General features: G+C 45.1%; 2 protein-coding genes across 4 annotated transcripts; both read right to left on the bottom strand.

Moving 5' to 3' along the window:
- Positions 1-12: 12 nt before the first annotated feature.
- On the bottom strand, positions 13-10,882 carry LOC133513202 (endophilin-B1-like). Of its 2 annotated transcripts, XR_009798421.1 has the most exons (11): positions 10,497-10,882; positions 9,817-9,958; positions 9,218-9,346; positions 9,008-9,141; positions 8,268-8,360; positions 6,868-6,954; positions 6,779-6,802; positions 6,560-6,649; positions 6,337-6,437; positions 2,326-6,248; positions 13-1,802 (listed from the first exon to the last, which is right to left on the bottom strand). XR_009798421.1 is itself a non-coding variant. In XM_061843733.1 (10 exons), the coding sequence occupies exons 1-10, from the start codon at positions 10,551-10,553 to the stop codon at positions 5,996-5,998; spliced, it is 1,110 nt and encodes a 369-aa protein (XP_061699717.1). In that variant the 5' UTR covers positions 10,554-10,882; the 3' UTR covers positions 1,832-5,995. The 2 variants fall into 2 exon arrangements, 1 of the variants encoding a protein (XP_061699717.1); XM_061843733.1 differs by lacking the exon at positions 13-1,802 and having other exon boundaries at positions 1,832-6,248.
- Positions 10,883-11,951: 1,069 nt separating this feature from the next.
- LOC133513201 (SH2 domain-containing adapter protein F-like) lies at positions 11,952-16,759 on the bottom strand. 2 transcript variants are annotated; one of them, XM_061843731.1, is made up of 8 exons: positions 16,553-16,759; positions 15,555-15,810; positions 15,189-15,290; positions 14,942-15,104; positions 13,944-14,186; positions 13,538-13,694; positions 12,263-12,382; positions 11,952-12,166 (listed from the first exon to the last, which is right to left on the bottom strand). In XM_061843731.1, exons 2-8 carry the CDS (start codon positions 15,804-15,806, stop codon positions 11,980-11,982), a joined length of 1,224 nt encoding a protein of 407 aa, XP_061699715.1. In that variant the 5' UTR covers positions 15,807-15,810; positions 16,553-16,759; the 3' UTR covers positions 11,952-11,979. The 2 variants fall into 2 exon arrangements, with proteins under 2 accessions (XP_061699715.1, XP_061699716.1); XM_061843732.1 differs by having other exon boundaries at positions 15,609-15,810.
- Between the last annotated feature and the right edge of the window lie 220 nt (positions 16,760-16,979).

Here is a 16,979-nt window from a genome sequence, read left to right as displayed (position 1 = left end):
TGTAGTTAAAAATAAAAATAAAAAAAAAAAAAAAAAATATAATTATCTAGATATTTATATATAGCTGTTAATTGTCCTGGGGGACAAAAATCTGGAAAAACATCATAAATGACTGTCTTGGTGAAAAACAAAAGAATTTAATGTGTTTATGAACAAATGTTCAATATAAATATCTACATATTCTGTAATTTACACAAACAAACAAATCACTGCTGTGTTTTGGGGATCAAATAAAAAAAATAAGATGTCAAATTTGACACAAAAAATGCTAATAATTTCAGTCATTAAATAGAAAAAATATTGTTTTTTCAATCTGAAAAAATAACTGTGTGAAAAATTAAAAGTATCGCAGAAATTGAATGTCCATCAATCCATCCATTTTCCTCACCGCTTATCCTCAAAAGGGTCCCAGGAGCGCTGAAGCCTATCCCAGCTTTCGACGGGCAGCGGGCGGGGCACACCTTGAACTGGTCGCCAGCCAATCGCAGGGCACAGAGAGACAAACAGCCGCACTCCCAATCACACCTACGGGCAATTTAGTGTCCAATTAACGTTGCAGGTTTTTGGGTTGTGGGAGGAAACCGGAGCGTCCGGAGAAAAGCCACGCAGGTATGGGGAGAACATGCAAACTCCACGCAGGCGGGGTCGGGACTCGAACCCCGGTCCTCGGAACTGCGAGTTTAACGCTCTAACCAGCGACCTCGAAGAAGTCAGAGCTTTTCCCTCTGTGCACAAAACAACTCGAGTAAGCGTCACTTCTCCAACATTGTTCCAAATCCGCGTTGGTGAGTGAGCGCTTCTACTTTGCCAAGATCATCCAACACGAGTGCAAACGTGGATTGCGTGCCAAGAAAAGAACGAAAGAATCAGCGGTTTGACTCCGGACCCCCCTGAAAAAGCGACCCGGGAGCACTTTGGGGAGCGCCCGCAACATTAAACGGACCCACCAAACAAAAGCGAGGTGCCGAGAACAGCGGGAGGCCGACCCGTTCCCTCGCATAAACCTCCCTCGAGTCCGCTTTGTGACGACTTCGTGTCGTAACTTCGGGGGGGGGGGTCCACCCCCGAAAAGAAAAACAAACAACCGCCACCAGAGGAGCGTCAAATAACACAAAGAATGGAGCAAGCCGAAATGTCAACAGATGATACTGAGACCCAGAGTGGGCTAACTCCATTTTGGTCATTGGGCCTCAAAGCTCCTTCTTTCTTTCTTCACTGCTTATCCTCACGAGAGTCACGGGGAGCACAGGCTTTTGGGACGTTGGAGGAAACCGGAGTGTCCACCCGGAGGAAACCCACGCCGCCACGGACGGGGAGAACATGCAAACTTTCAGAAGCCTTTTAAGTGGTCACTGCTTTGGAATAGTGGCAAGAGGGTGTGCAGACTTCTGCAATTAGATTACCTCCCTGTTTTTACTTTCACCTTTTTTCCAATTACTTTCACCGTCACGCCCCCCGAGAGCCACAACCCCCCGCTCGTGTAAAACTTCGGGGCCGGATTACCATTTCATAGTCAGGTGGGGGCCACAAAATATCACCTCGGGGGGGGGGGTCTGCAAATGGCCCGCGAGCCGCCAGTTTGAGCCCCCCCCCCCCCCCGCGGTTTAACTACAAACACCGGGCCAATCGATCAATATTTCATGAAAGATGAGAAATAACACTCACATGGAGCCACTGACGGTGCAGCGGCAGACACACGCCCACCTTTGGAGGCTCCAGCTTTCCCGCAACCCTTGTGGGGATAAGCAGCTTGGATTAAAATGACACTCACATGCGCTTTGGGAATGACGTTGCACACATTGCTGCTGAAAAAAAAATACATGATTGATGTAGCATTTTTCAAGGATGCAAGGGGTTAGGGGTTATTGAAAAAATACATATTGATTTATTGACATTTCCATAATCTCATTTTCTCAACTTTCCAATGGGTCGATTTGACCCGTGACGTAACAGGAGGGCCGAACGTCCCTCCTCCGTTTTTCTTCCCACCAACAAATTTGTGTGCTAGAAGTTTCTCGCCTAAGCAGAAATTATTTTACGTCATATTTTTCTTCATTTGAGAATCTGTCACTCATCGGGAGAACACTTTGCTTTTTTAATTCCTGTTTACACAACAGATAAGCAGCTGGTTTATTTTTTATTTTCATTTTTTTTTTTTCCTTTTCGCATCCTGTTCCCTCGCTGTACCCGATCGCGGCCCAAAGTACGTCCTGAACCGGCGATTCACGGCCTTACAAGCAAACAACTAATCTTACAAAAGTACAAAACTTTCATACTTTGCTGACGCCGTATCGACGACAGCACTTAAGGAGGAAGAGGACGTACCTTGTGACACGCCATTTTTTTTTTTTTTTTTGGTTTGTTGTTTTTTAACGATTTGCATTCCCGTCCCCCCGCGAAATTGACGAGAATGCAGCATTTTCCTCGTTTTGCCGGCCGGCTGCGCCCCGGTGGGAAGTCGTTAATCATGCGAGATGTCATTTTTCTGTTTTTCGCTCATCACGAGATGTTTTATTCTTCGTTCCTGTCGCTGATGGAACACGGAAAGAGTTGCATTATTATTTTTTTTTTTTTTTAAAGTAGCAGGCCACCAAGGAGAATTCAATTTGAGATGATTGGACTTTTTTTTGGGGGGGGGGGGGGGGGCGAGTCAGGAAATTTAAAGCAACGGTCGTGCTTTTAATATCAAGCGTATGATCCACTTCAATTCATCTCCACTTTAAAAAAAAAATGACTAAACAAATAAATGTGACTTGAATTTGCAGTGCCATCCATTTAATCTTTAATAAGTTTTTTTTTTAAATAAAACTTTTAAGTACCTTTTTCATTTCTAAGTCGCGCCCCCCCGCCCCCACATTCAAAGTAATGTTCCAGTGATGTCCAATAAGAATATGCATTAAGAATAAAACCACCCTTCCGATGAACACTTGCTCCTACTATGCTATTGTATTTCAACGTTGGCCGTTATTGTGATCTTTGGGGAGCGTCGTATATTTTTATCTGGTACTTAGTGTAAAATGTTGCGCATTGGATTATATTTCTTTAATTGCGGGAAATTTTCTGTAGCCGACGTCACAATTTTCCGCTCCGTCAGACCGCAGACTCTCCGAGTGTGACTCGGCAGCGCGGCTGCAGGTGTAAAACAAATATGACACTTTTTTTTTTTTTTAAATTCCATAACTTCAAGACAACCAGCCTGCCAGAAAATTCCACACAATTAATCATTGCTAACGTTGACGCTGACAGCTTGTTAGCTAGCTAGCTAGCTAGCATGTCAGACTAGCGGCGGTGCTGTTTGCTGCCATTTCTGTTGTCAAATAGCCCATTACATAAAAAAATATTTAAAAAAATAATTTTTACTGTAAACTGATAAACCGGGCAGCACGGTGGAGCAGCTGGAGAGCGTTGGCCTCACAGTTCTCAGGTCCCGGGTTCGATCCCGGATTCGCCTCTGTGGAGTGTGCATGTTCTTCCCCGTGCCTGTGTGGGTTTTCTACGGGTACTCCGGTTTACTCCCACACCCCCAAAACATGCAACCTTAATTAGACACACTAAATTGCCCGTAGGTGTGATTATGAGTACGTCTCTATGTGTCCTGCGATTGGCTGGCAACCAGTTCGGGGTCTACCCCGCCTCCTGCCCCTTGACAGCCGGGATAGGCTCGGGCACTCCCCGCAACCCTCGTGAGGATAAGCAACAAAGAAAATGGATGGATGGATGGACAATAAACGGCACTTCTAGAACTGCTGGCGTTAGGAAATAATACACCAGAGGTCGCAGTGTTGTACTGCAACATGACCTTGCATGTGATATTGTGAAATTCAACATCCTGCAGAAACTGCTGGAGACCCCCCCCCAAAAAAAAAAATCTATTTTGGGGGCTCCACATCACTGTTTGCACATTTCTTTCCACATTAAACACATGCCAGCTGCATTGTACCACTTACTGGCACCGCGCACACACACCTTCAGTCTTTTACATGATGTCATCAACTACATCATGTATGTATTTCCATATACGCCCCCCCCCCCCATTACATACACGACATGGCCTCGACGAGGGGAAAATGAACATCTGGATGTGGTAACCGCAACCCATTTGACCTATCGGGACCAGTTGGGGGGGTGTCCGCTTTTACGCAACGCTGATACGATTTCGCCGCGTTCAAGTCCCACGCCGCATGCGGCGTCCGAGGCGCAGCCCCGTTGACGTTTACGCGCTCTCCAAGGCTAAAAGTCAGCCGACTTCATATAAAACGCTGCCCCGACTTTACACGCTGAAGAATACAATTTTGCGGAAATGAATAGCTACTGTAGAAATATCACGAGTATAATGACATAATAGCTAAATATTGCTCTCGTTACAATGAGTTAAAAATGACCGAGGCGATTATGCTATTAGGCTAACAGTACTTTTAAGACACTGAATATTGGCAAAATATCAGTCAACAAGCCTTTTTGTTATTTTTCATGCACTTGTATCTTTTTTTTTTTTTTTTTTTTTTAAATCAGGCAGGGGGAGAACCGCAGCCGCGTTTTGAAAAGTTCCCGCTTTAGTTCCGATGGTGTGACGAGTTACTTGGTCAACAATGTAAAAAAAAAAAAAACAACAACAACAACAACACACTGATTCGTAACATTTTTTACGGAGCCCCTAAAGCACAGGTGTCAAACTCAAGGCCCGGGGGCCAGATCCGACCCGCCACATGATTTTCGGTGGCCCGTGAAGCCAAATCTAGTGTCAATTTCAATTATTCCTGTAAAAATGTGTAGAAAAATTGTCATGCATCATAAATGATAAAGTTGAGATATTACAAGCATTTTTGTGTTAGCAAACATGAATAGTTGGAAAAAACTCATTACCCTTGATTTCTGGTTCCAAAAGTAGATCATCAATTGATGATGTAAATACGATGCGCCGATTAAGTATTTGTATTGTTTCACAGTCACAACGGCCCGCTGAGGGAAACCGGAGCCACAATGTGGCCCGCAAGAAAAATTAGTTTGACACCCCTGCCCTAAAGGGACATTGAAAAATAAAGTAACTTGTTTCTCATTGTAATGAGTAAGTGCAGAGAAATGCGACCCTATGGGGCGTAGCTTATTTACCTGCTAGCTAGCGGTAGCTTCCTGCTCCCTGGCTTCCCACGTTCAGCTAGCTGTAAACGATAACTTGCTTTGCGCATGTCAGCTGAAAGGCAACGGAAGAGGACTCGGTCTCCTTCCTCAAAACAAGTAATATACCCGACAGTGTTAGCGATCAAATCAAGAGTGAGTATAACTGTAAACTTTTATCGCACAAATATAGCAGTATACGCTTCCTTTCCGCTTGCTAAGCTAAACTGATTGACATTAAAGACTTTTAAAATTATTTTTCAATGTCTCACAGACACAACATAACGGTGACGACTTGCTAGCAAAGCAGCAATGTCTTTATAATAAAGTCCCGGATGAAACTAGAACCGAACTAACTCCTGCATTGTTATTGTTGCGTAGAAATGCAAACTGAAATGAATTAGGGTGTTTTAGGCATGTGCACATGCAATGGACTAGTTACTCATTACAATGAGAAAGTTTCTCATTACAATGAGAAACAAGTTAGTCCCCCCCCCCCCCATGTACCCTTAGGGGCTCCGTACTTTGCTGATAATCAATAAATGTGAATATTTTCCAAATGTACTTGTAATTATTAGCACCAAAACAATGGGCAAAATTGGGAATTGACGTTATTTATAGCTTACAATGCTTCGAATGTACTGGTCCGGCCCGTTTGAGATCCAATTGGAGGTGAACGTCGCCCCTGAAGGAAAACTAGGCCTGACGTAGACAATACAACGCAAGGATCTAAAGCATCACGCTGGTTGCTAGCTAGGAGCAGTACGCGGCGCACTGCATATAACCGACATGCCGTCGTTTATCTACCACTGTTCCATTTGGTCTTCACATATCCGTCCCAACTGGACCGGAAGAGGTCTGTGAGACGGCGGCGTCCTAACTAGTTGGGAGACGTCGGCTCACAAGATGGAGGATGTCCTTGTTCTGACGGACAGGCGCGATCAGACTCCTTGTTGTTGTTGTTGTTACCGCTCGCCGCCGTCGTCCAAGAGTCTTGGTCAAATTCCGGAAGGTGGTGGACGACGACGGCGGCGGCGGAGACTCGATTTTGCTCCGCTGGTTCCTGCTTTTTACAAGGCGCACCGTTGGTGAGCGACGACTGCCACTTGCTGGAGCACAACACCGCCGGGACGCTGCGACGACATTTCAAACAAAATGGAAATCGAAACAACGATTTAAAAACTAAAAACGATTAATGCAAACAACAATGTAGTTGCGAACCCGGCCAGCTGTTTCTGGAGCTCCAGAGCTTGTTGCTTGCACTGAGCGTAGTAACACGTCTGCGCGTCCACAAAGTCGACCAGGCTCTGCACGTGCTTGTCCTGACCCAAAGAAGAAAAAAAACGGACAAACCACAAAATGGCGGATTTGGGCAAGACACGTCAATTGTTCAAAACACCAGGCGGCGGGAATTTGATTTCCAGAGCGCTGCGTGCGTACGTACGTGCGTGTTCCTAATTTCTCCCAGAAGCTGCCGCGCGACCTCCGACTGGCGGAGGAACAAAGACTCGGAGATCCTCAGCTCCACCTCCGCCTAAAAACCAAAGAACGGTGCAGCCACAAGGATTCACAGCCTTTACCCCAAAATAAATTAATTCCATTATCGGACAGGGACGTCAAATGAGAAAAAGTGTCGCTGGCTGCGTGGATTCTACTCGCTCACCTGAGAGATCTCCTGCGCCCACATCTGATTGGACGAGAGCAAAGGTGACGCGGTTGACTTGGACACGGAGCGGATTCGGGCCCACTCACCTTCATCCAGCGAACGCGCACGAATCTGAACGCGTAGGACACGTGAGAAGAGAAGTAGTCGTCGTCCATTGGGTTTGCGTTCAGATTCTGAAGCGAGGGGAGAGGTTGGGGTGGGGGTGGGGGTCCGACATTAAGTGACGTTTTCGACTCGCCCACATTAGATGAGAGAAAGGCAGAATACAACTCACAACCCATGAAGCAAACAGCAAGCGAGAGGAAATGGTGACAGAAATGGAGATACGCAGCGGCGGCATGCCTTTTTTTGGTTCACACTTTGAGCGGTCCATCCATTTTCTTAGCCGCTTATCCTCACAGGGGTTGAGGGAAGTCCTGGAGCCCAATCCCACCTGTCAACGGGCAGGAAGCGGTGCACACCCTGAACTGGTCGCCAGACAATCGCAGGGCACATAGAGACAAACAACCAATCGTTCTCACAATCACACCTTGGGGCAATTTAGGGTGTCCAATTCGTGTTGCATGTTTTTGGGATGTGGGAGGAAACCCAGAGAAAAGCCAAGACGCAAACTCCACACAGGCGGGTCCAGGATCGAACCCGGGACCTCAGAACTGTGAGGGCAACGCTTTACCAACTAATCCACCGTGCCGCCTCACTTTGAACTGAAGGAGTCAAATTATTAAAGAATAGAGGCTGGAATAACACGAAAAAAAAATGATCTTTTCACACCAAAGCACCAGCAGAGGGAGACAAAGCTACATGTATGTGTGTACATGAAAAAAATAAATCTTTCCCCCTTTATTTTATGCTCGGAAAAAAATTACAGCACACGCTTAAAAATCACACACTACGGCAAATTGTGAGTGATATGAATATTTGTTTCAAAAATGCACCGAATCAGCAATGAATGCCGATATAGCAACTGCAAATAGCAAAATTATAAAATAAGTAAATAGATAAAAAGAGGCGGCACGGTGGGTCAGCTGGAAACCGTTAGTTTCACAGTTCTGAGGTCCCGGGTTCGATCCCGGACCAGCCTGTGTGGAGTTTGGATGTTCTCCCCGTGCCTTGCGTGGCTTTTCTCCGGGTGGGCACTCCGGTTTCCTCCGACATCCCGAAATCATGCGACATTAATTGGACCCTCTAAATTGCCCATAGGTGCGATTGTGAGTGCGGCTGTTTGTCTCGGTGTGGCTTCCGATTGGCTGGGGACCCGTTCAGGGTGTACCCCGCCTCCTGCCCGTTAACAGCTGGGATGGGCTCCAGAACTCCCGCAACCCTAGTGAGGATAAGCGGCGAAGAAAATGGATCGATGGTTAGATAAAAAAAAAAGCACCAATTGATTGTGTAGCGTGTCGCCGATTTAACATCTTTCGACAACAGAATGGCGAACGATGGCATCCCATAAAGTGCGCGAAGATTCCTGCTGGGTGTCAAAACTCACCCTGGACTCTCGTTCGGCCTCGTGAGCTCTCTTCAGTCTGCCCTTGGCTACGTCCAAGTCCAAACGCTTGTTCAGCAACATCCTGCGCTCGTCCTAAGCACAAATGGAGGATTAGGACCGCAATTGTGATCCGAAGCGGGGGGGGGGGGGTCCATACATGCCGACTATCAGGTCGATCAAAGTCCGCAAAGCCCCAATTGTCTCATGTCTCTAAAAGTTACCCTGAGTGATGATTCTGCGGTGTGGGCGTGTGTTAAGAGGCCTTTTTACACCAAAATCTGCTCAGAAGGCCAGAAGTCAGAAACGCTTTTCAATATTTACAATCACAACTTTGAACTTGTGCGCTCGACGCTCCGCTGCCGTTATTGTGACGTGGAACGGGACCACAGACAATCAGGAACCTTGCTGAAGAGGGGAAACCTTAAGTGTTCGAATAACGTGCCTCATAAGTCATTCAGAAATCTGAAAAATGACAAGGTGACAGCTTTGTAACTTATAATGTACCACTAATATTTCAATTCAAGCTTGGTAATAAGATGACAAGAAGTAACTTGTCATGTCCTTTTCCACACAAAGTATTTTCACATCGTAGAGCCAACCACTCCCTTTGTAGCCAACGTCTCTTGCCCCTCTTGTGACTCTTATTTTAAAATGGGTTCAAGATGTTAAAAAAAAATAAATCGGTATGTGTGGAACCCGCTTGAAGAGGAACCCAAATGATACCGCCCAGGTCTTGGTACCTGCATAGTTCTGTATTCACACTCGCCGAAGCGCCGAAGAGGGTTGAGGAAATGGATGTTGGCGCTTTGGGAGAACTTCGTCTGGGCCTGACCGAGCTGCTTCTGAGCCTCGCCGCACCTCAGAAGCGATGCCCCTGAGGTCCACAACGATACATTCCGATCGCGACGATGACAAAAGTTAATCATTCGGATGGTGACGGTTACCCTCACCATACGGGCTGTTGGTTCCCATCTCCAGCCCGGCCTGAACCATCTGGTCTCCCAGGACCTCTTGAGCGCGAGGTCGAGCGGGGGGTGGCCAGTCCAAACGCTCGTACAGTCGCTCCTCCAGCCGGGCCGCTGCTCGGCAAAAACCAAAAGCTGGAGTCGTCCGTTGCTTTATCGCAGTCTGACAGTTCTCAGGTTCAGTTTTACACCTCGACGTGTGGGCCGTCTTCTTGGTAGCAATCAAGAAACCGTTTCAATCCTGCCTGACCAACGCCTCACAACATTTCAGAAGCCACTGGCGCAAATGCATTTTTCGTGCGTTCTTCAAGTGTTACGAAATCCGAAGACCTTCTTCCAGAGACTTCGGAATTCCTTCCCCGTTCACCTGATCTCAAACCATGTGATTTTTTTTTTTCTCGTGGCGTTAAATCAAGCTTTAAGTCTTTGGAACAAGGCCTTGAAGAATGCAAGTACAAAACACGAGGACCCTGCGACCAGTCCAGCCTAAAATCAACTGACCCCAGCTGACCTGAGACCAAGAACGAATAAGCGGAACAGAAACTGGACGGATGAATAATCTGCGTTATAAATCTCCCGCTCACCCGTGCTGGGCTGCAACATGGACTCCGTCTGCGAGACGATGAGGTCCGTCCAGGTCTTGGTGGCGTCCACCTGGGTCAGGAGCTCCTCCAGGTCGGGGTCCAGGTCGGTCTTGTCCGCCTGGCCGAGACTCTCCCCCGTGTACTGAAAAACAAAGGACGACACAGCATGTACGTTAATATGCTATTACTAGAATACGGCTGCCATTTTGTATAATGCTCACAAAGTGTTGACGTCAAACTTGACAGCAAAAGAAATACCCTAAATGTTAATTATTTAGCTTTGAAATTCGATGACTTTACATAAATTCATTCAGAAGACACAAAAATGAAAATGGATACAAATGTCATCTGTTTACAACGTTTACTTGCAAATTTAGTCATTTTCTCCTAAAATGGATTTTAGGTTTACCAATGTAATGACAGAACCTGATGGAATCTCGGGACTTTTATACAAAACAACACTTTCCTTTTAATCTGACGTTGTTATGATTAATCAACCAATAAATTATGACAGGCAGGCAAGTACATTTTAAACAAGTTACTCAAGTAATTTCGACAATTATGAGTATATTCTTCTACGCAAATATTATTGGGCAATGAAGAGAATTGTCTTGGTTTAAAATGAACAAAACTGACATTTTACTATTTTTTCGTTTTATTTTATGATTTTGAATTTTGACCTGGACAGCCCGGTTGATAAACTGGCCAGCGTCCACGGCCAACCGCGTCAGATCCATGACGGAGTCGTCAAGGTCGCCGGCAGTGCGGGACTCGATGTTCCGAGCCCAGCCCAAGCGTCCGCTGTCCCCGGGAGCGCGGCTAGTTGAGCAGGGCGAGCGACCGCCGGACCCCCGCTGACCCCGCCATGTTTGTTTTGTGTCAAGATTATCTCGTGTCCAGACGACCAAGATGACGTCGCCGTGCTCTTTTTGCCCGTTAAACCTTCAGCGTCCTTTCCGTTAAGTCGCTCCAAAATGGTGACAAATGAACAAATTTATGAAGGGAAATGTTTAATATTTCAATTTAAAGCTATTGATAGGCGCTTCTAAGAGAATAGCGATGACTTGTTAAAAAAAGAAATCTATGTGTGCACTTCCGGTATGGACTGCAAAAATAAAATAAACGGAAGTTCTTCCGTAAGAGGACAGAAAACGGACAGAAAAAGACGTACCGCAAAATTCAATATTTCCTTCAGTATTTAATAAATCCTCTGCCCCCCACCCCTCCATTTCACTTGATACATCACAGATACTGAATGATAGGAATAGATTTGGTAAAACTCTTAGCACTGAAAATTGATCAAATGCAAACTTCACACAGTGAAGCAGGAGGCAGGATTGTATAATTTATGACAATCCAGTATAATCGACTATTATGGAAGTAAATTAGTGCCACCAGGATTTGAATTTGAAATGCCACAGAAAATTGAATTTGAAATGTAAAGTGATCCCATTTTCAATTGTCGCCACAATTCGCTGTCTGAAATTCAAAACCAAACAGCCAGCCAATCGCAGTTACGCTTTCTTCGTGTGTGTGTGTGTGTGACTCACGTGACTGAGAAAGCCTAACTGCGATTGGCTAGGATTTTGGTTCTCACCTGAAGTCACCAAATATAGTTTGCAAATATATGTAATGCAATAACCAGGTTTCCAAACTAATCACAGTATAAAATCAGCTCCTAGCAAAGTATGAAATATGAGATGAACTACTGGCTATGCTTGCATGTTTTTGCTAATTTTTTTCCCCACACATGCAAAGTCCCATTTCCCCATGAATATTCATGCTGCGCCGATTAAAAATTAAGCAAAAGTTAAAGTTTAAAACGGGACTTTATTTTCAAATCTTATAAAACCGAAAAAAGATATATTTGAACGCCTAACGCACACTTTTATGATACTTCAACAGTCTCTAAAGCGGTCCTGGATTTGAGGAGACACTGAGGGCCTCCAAACACTCACCTGTACCTTAAAGTCATCCAGCGTATGGGTCGCTAACACGTAAAAATGCAGGGGGGGGGGGGGGGGGGGGATTCTCTGCCGCCTACAAGCATATGCAAAAACTGTTCAAGAAGATCCTTTAAAATGTCCGACTTCGGCGCTCATCCTTTGGCCTTTGAGTACAGGTTCTTCAGGTACCGTGCCGAATTTGACCCGCGACGTCCCTTCAGAGCGTCTGCACGATGACGGGATACAGCAAGGACATGTGCTCGGCCCCCCGGATCGGCAGCTTGTGCGTGGTGTAGTAGTGGATGACCTCCGGGATGGTGGCGAAGGGCGGGCTGTTCTCCCCCAGCACGAAGCAGCCGTCGGCCAAGCGCGTGAACTTCATGTGCATGAAGCCCTTGCAGCTCCTGGGAGAAATCGGCGGACGGAAGGGGTCAAACTGGACCCGGCGAACCCCCGGACGGACTCGTTTGGAACTTTGTGTGCGTCAAAGTCGCGTGTACCTTAGCGAGAGAGAAAAGTCGTCGCGGCAGCTCTGGCTGTTCCTCACCAGGTAGGAGCTCTCCTTGCACAGGGTCAGCAGAGTCTCGGCCTCGGAGCGGCCCAGCGCCCCGTGGTACCACCTGCGCGTGGACGGGAGAGAGCCAACGTTTCTCCAAAGCAAAACCAGCCACAAATTGAGATTGAGCTTCTTGTTATGTTGAAAAAAAATTTCTTAACGTAATAAAATATAGTAAAAATATTTTTAAAAATAAAACAGCAGATTTATCTGAAAAAGAAAAAAAAAAAAAAACGTTAAATTTTTCTTGTACAAATTTTTAAAAGTCAATTTGAGCAGGAATACAACAAGATGAAAAAAAAAGATCATTCATAAAAAAAATTGAAAAAAGGCATGACAAAAGTGATTAAAAAAAAAACAGCAAATTGATTCAAAGAATACATAAAAAAAAGATTTACAGCCAGCAGAATATTTCTTATACTCTAATTTACCGTAATTTCCAGCCTATAAGGCGCAAATTTTTTCACACGCTTGCAACCCTGCGGTTTATGTGGTGATGTGATTAATTTGTGCATTTTTTCTAACGGCCACAAGGGGGCACTCGAGCGGAAAAACACTGACACTGGTGGAATATATGTGCCGAGGAAGTGACTTTTACCAGCATGTTTTTTTTTTTTTTTTTTTAAACCGGCCGTGTTAGCTGTTGCTGCTGTGTTACTGCCATGCCTCAGTGATGTTTACCAGTATGAGTAGCGTTAGCGCGGCGCTAGCGTGATGCTAGCGCCTTGCGGCCGCGTCTCAGTGATTCAGGTTTGTATTTTTTAACCGGTCCTGTTAGTGCTCTCTTACCGTGTTGCTACCGTGTAGGTCCCGCGGCTGTTTTATTTTTTTACCGTATGTTTTTTTTTTTCACTATCCCAGTTTGTGCTACCGTGTTGTAGCTATGTTGAGCTAAGCTTAGGTATTAAAACTTTGAAAAATCTGTGTACCATCTTTCTTTGTAAATATGTTTCAACGTGGGTTTCAATGTGGTCACTTGCGGCTTTTCCACAGGCGCGGCTAATATATGCACCAAATGGTATTTCCTTTACAAATGTACTGGGTGAGGCTTATAATCAGGTGCGCTCTGCAGGCCGGAAATTACAGTAAATATATATTTTTACAGGTGAATTTGAAACTTGACATAAAAATGCAAAGTCAAACAAAAAAAAAAAATCTACGAATTCGATTGGAGCTGTGGTTCTAAACGTGACAGAAAGGTGTTGACGTGACGCCTCACACTTGTCTTTCTAGCGGCACGTAGGGGTCGACTCGCTCCCCTAGGAGGGGGAGGGCGTCACAAACCAAGCGCAGGGTGTTGGCGTTCGAGGCCTTGGCGAGCCTGCTCTGCTCCGTCTGGACACGCGAGCGCTCCCTCCCGGCACCCTCGAACTGAACTACGTCCCAAAAAGCAAGAAGTGGAAAGAGGTTAGCGACCACGTTTAAATTGTGTCTTTGCGTTAAAATCCTATTTAACCATTTATTAAAAAGGCAGCGTGCTATAAATACGGAAGTTTTGCGGAACATGGGAATTGTGATTTTCATTTTGACCATAACCTTGCAGCTCCACATATTAGTGCTGCACCGAGGAGCCGGGAGGACCTCCACGCACGCACGTCCTGTAGTTTTAAGGCGTTGAAACGTACCAGCAAGCGCTTTGGAGATGTCGTCCTTCTTCCACTCCCACGGCTGGTCGTACTCGTCGGCCGGCCTCTCGTCGTTCTGGGGGAGGCGGCTCCCCCGGTCATCCACGGGGGAACGTGCGGCGTCAGTCCCGTGCGTCTGATGCTGCATCGGCGCCGCGCGCTGCTGCTGTCGGGACCGCTCCTCGTACGGGTTGTCGTACAACTGGCTGCCGCCGGCGCTCCCGCTCTTGTTGTGCTGCATTTCTGCGGAGACAAAGAAATTGGAATGTTTGTCACTGCTTGATGAACAACTTTTTCAAAGAAAAATTACTACCGTTACGTAGTTTACAGTCTTGGCACAGCCACAGAAGGCTTGAAATGTTTTCTTCTGCCTACTTCTTCTACTTCTGCTTACTCAAAGATAATTTTGTTTTGGGAAGCAATTCCAACAATACGATGCAAAAGCTGCACTGCATTATGGGAGGTTTTCCCCTATTTCTATATTGCACAGTATGTATTTTTGACTAAACGACAATTAAATAAAGGAAAATACAACATTTGATGCATTTTAATGGGCAACATTACCTCGATTTACAAACGTTTGGGTTAGTGATTTATACGATTTATTTTTATAGGGGAAGCTCATATTTGTGAAATAAAGTTTGGATTAAAAACATGTAATCAAGCTTTATTTGTTCAAATACATTTAAAAAAATATTTACCACAATGGAAACTGTGTAAAATACATTTCATAAGTCGTATTTGTGAGAGGTTTAATATTTTTTTCATGCAAATTAATTAAAATCTAAAATCACCACATGTACAATAATACATATCCACATTAGTGCTTGTATTGCGGTTTTATAGAACAACATTTTATGATATTGTTGTCCAAATGCATAACAGTATTAACTACTCTTGAACAATATGAAACTAATTAGCTTCCACTTTCATGTATTACAAGCTCCTTTGCCCAAAAAATATCCCGAACCGAGAGCGACAAATCGTGATTAATAAACCTGAAATTATCTGTTGGGCCTCAAACGGCTCCATGTAGCTGCAGCAGTCCGACTGGGTCAATTCGGGCTCCCAGTTGGTTCGCGTCCTCTGGTCCGGGCGGGCGTCGAACGGGTCCGAGTAGTCTGTGTCGGTGTCCGGAGCTACGGGGGCGGAGGGCACCACCTGGGAAAAATGAATTGATAAGACGCTCGATGGAAATGTGTTTGAGTGCAGGTGCAAAGTTACAAGGGGGTCCGGGGGTCTTACAGGCTCCTCTTGATCTGTTACGGGACTCAAGGGAATGTTACAATGGCCGAACTCCTGAGAGTCCACTTTAATCAGTCTGTGTTTGGGGGACAGCACCTTCACCTGCAAACAATAAGTCGTACACGTTTTTATACAATGTATTGAATTTGTATTTATACCCACAAACAGACAAAAGACAGAGAACCGGGCAAGACCAAAAATAGTGAAAAATCTGAAATTGATGAATAATTGCCATGAAAAACTCCCCCTTAAATTAAAAAAAAAAAAAAAACTGGGAATTGGGTTGAAAAATGTAAATAAATGTGAAATTGGGGGGAAAAAAAAATTGCATGACTGAGAAGGGATAAAGAAGACTGCAAGTCGTACCTCTGCACCGTTCGACAAGTTGAGACCAAAGGCAGGGAACGGAGGAAGGCTTACGTCCAAGCTACCGAAGCCGGCGCCGCCGGCGCCGTTTTGGTGCTCCTTTTCCGCGCACTGGTACGGATCTTCGAAGTCCAGAGCCTTCTGGGCTCTGTAAGCCCGCAGGATCTCACTCTCGCTGTAGTCGGGCCTCGGGGGGTGCGGGGGGTCACGCCGGTTGCCAAAGTTTAGGTAGTCCTTCAGCCACTTTGCCATGGATCTGGGAAAAAAACGAGACACGGTTTATTAGAATCGTTTGCGTTTGATTGTTTAGCGCCACAAGAGAAGCAAATGATGAGAGAATTGTTTCAACAGTTTTTGTGGGGGCTGGAATTCAGATTTATTTCCCGGGACTCTCTTTTTAAATAACTTTTGGGGTAGAGTCTGTAGTTGAAAACACATGCCTAGATGTGCAATGGCTGTGCAAGGCTCGGTATCGTAACGCAGCATGGATGTAAATCAATTACTCTTTAAAGAATATGGTGGAAGTTGACGCATGCGTATTTTAAAGATCGTTTAAAAATAGATGGACACACACACAAAAAGATTGATTTGCATAATTTTCTTTACACAGGACTAAAGTGTCTTCGCTCCCTACAGGACATTTTACAACGATATCCTTTAATTTTCACTCATAATTAAGGCTAACGGGGTTTTTAATCGTATTCAATCCCTGAAAAGAAAATGTGATCCTAAAAGACATCAGAATAATTGTGGTAACTCACGACTCAAAAGCGAAAGCAAAATGAGGCAAGCTTAGGTTAGCAAACATTTCATCTTATCGGGTTTTAACCATGTTAAATGTAACGACTGTGGCATTCTGTGGAGGTAAAAATACGTGATTAAGGACCGCTAATATAGAAGCCAAACGTGTAAACGCCAAAGTCGAAGTCGAGCGAGGCATTTAACAAGTTAGCTCAGCTAAAGCTAAGCTAATACTTGAGGAGTGTAGAAAAGCTTACCCTTTCGTCACATTGACGGCTGTTCTCCGATTATTTTAAACGTCCCGCGTCGTCTTCTTCTTTAAAATGACCATTCGCTGTTTCTTATGAGGCCCTTTTAAGTCAGAAATACAGGACGAAGGTTGAATCGCAGTCAGTTCTCGTGCAGCTGCCAGGAGGCTTAGCCTGCTGGCTAAGGTTAGCATAGCCACAAACCGGCAACATACAACCAATCTATTAGTAGACGTGACGACGTGGCGGCCATGTTGGAGAGGTCAATATTCCAATCAAACGCTATGTAACGCAATGGTAATTAACTCGTAAGCGGAGTCCCTTCTTTTAAACCTTCTACATTGTATTTACTATAATCCCATTTCAATTCTAAAAAAATGAAAATTGTCCTGTATGCACTGAGAAACATTCACAGAATAAATAAGACTCCACTCTG

Source organism: Syngnathoides biaculeatus, chromosome 15 (genome assembly GCF_019802595.1).
Source record: "Syngnathoides biaculeatus isolate LvHL_M chromosome 15, ASM1980259v1, whole genome shotgun sequence".
NCBI lineage: Eukaryota > Metazoa > Chordata > Actinopteri > Syngnathiformes > Syngnathidae > Syngnathoides > Syngnathoides biaculeatus.
This window is presented reverse-complemented; position numbering and strand designations above follow the sequence as displayed.

What these genes read in the sequence shown, in the direction of transcription:
- LOC133513201 (XM_061843731.1), bottom strand. Translation starts at nt 15,806, where the DNA reads ATGGCAAAGTGGCTGAAGGACTACCTAAACTTTGGCAACCGGCGTGAC. An exon ending in TAACAGATCAAGAGGAGCCT is followed by an intron (nt 15,105 to 15,188) that starts GTAAGACCCCCG and finishes CATTTTTCCCAG; the next exon opens with GTGGTGCCCTCCGCCCCCGT. An exon ending in GTGCCGCTAGAAAGACAAGT is followed by an intron (nt 12,383 to 13,537) that starts GTGAGGCGTCAC and finishes GTCCACGCGCAG; the next exon opens with GTGGTACCACGGGGCGCTGG.
- LOC133513202 (XM_061843733.1), bottom strand. Translation starts at nt 10,553, where the DNA reads ATGGATCTGACGCGGTTGGCCGTGGACGCTGGCCAGTTTATCAACCGG. An exon ending in CATGTTGCAGCCCAGCACGG is followed by an intron (nt 9,347 to 9,816) that starts GTGAGCGGGAGA and finishes TTTGCCGAGCAG; the next exon opens with CGGCCCGGCTGGAGGAGCGA. An exon ending in GGGCGCAGGAGATCTCTCAG is followed by an intron (nt 6,650 to 6,778) that starts GTGAGCGAGTAG and finishes TTTGGTTTTTAG; the next exon opens with GCGGAGGTGGAGCTGAGGAT.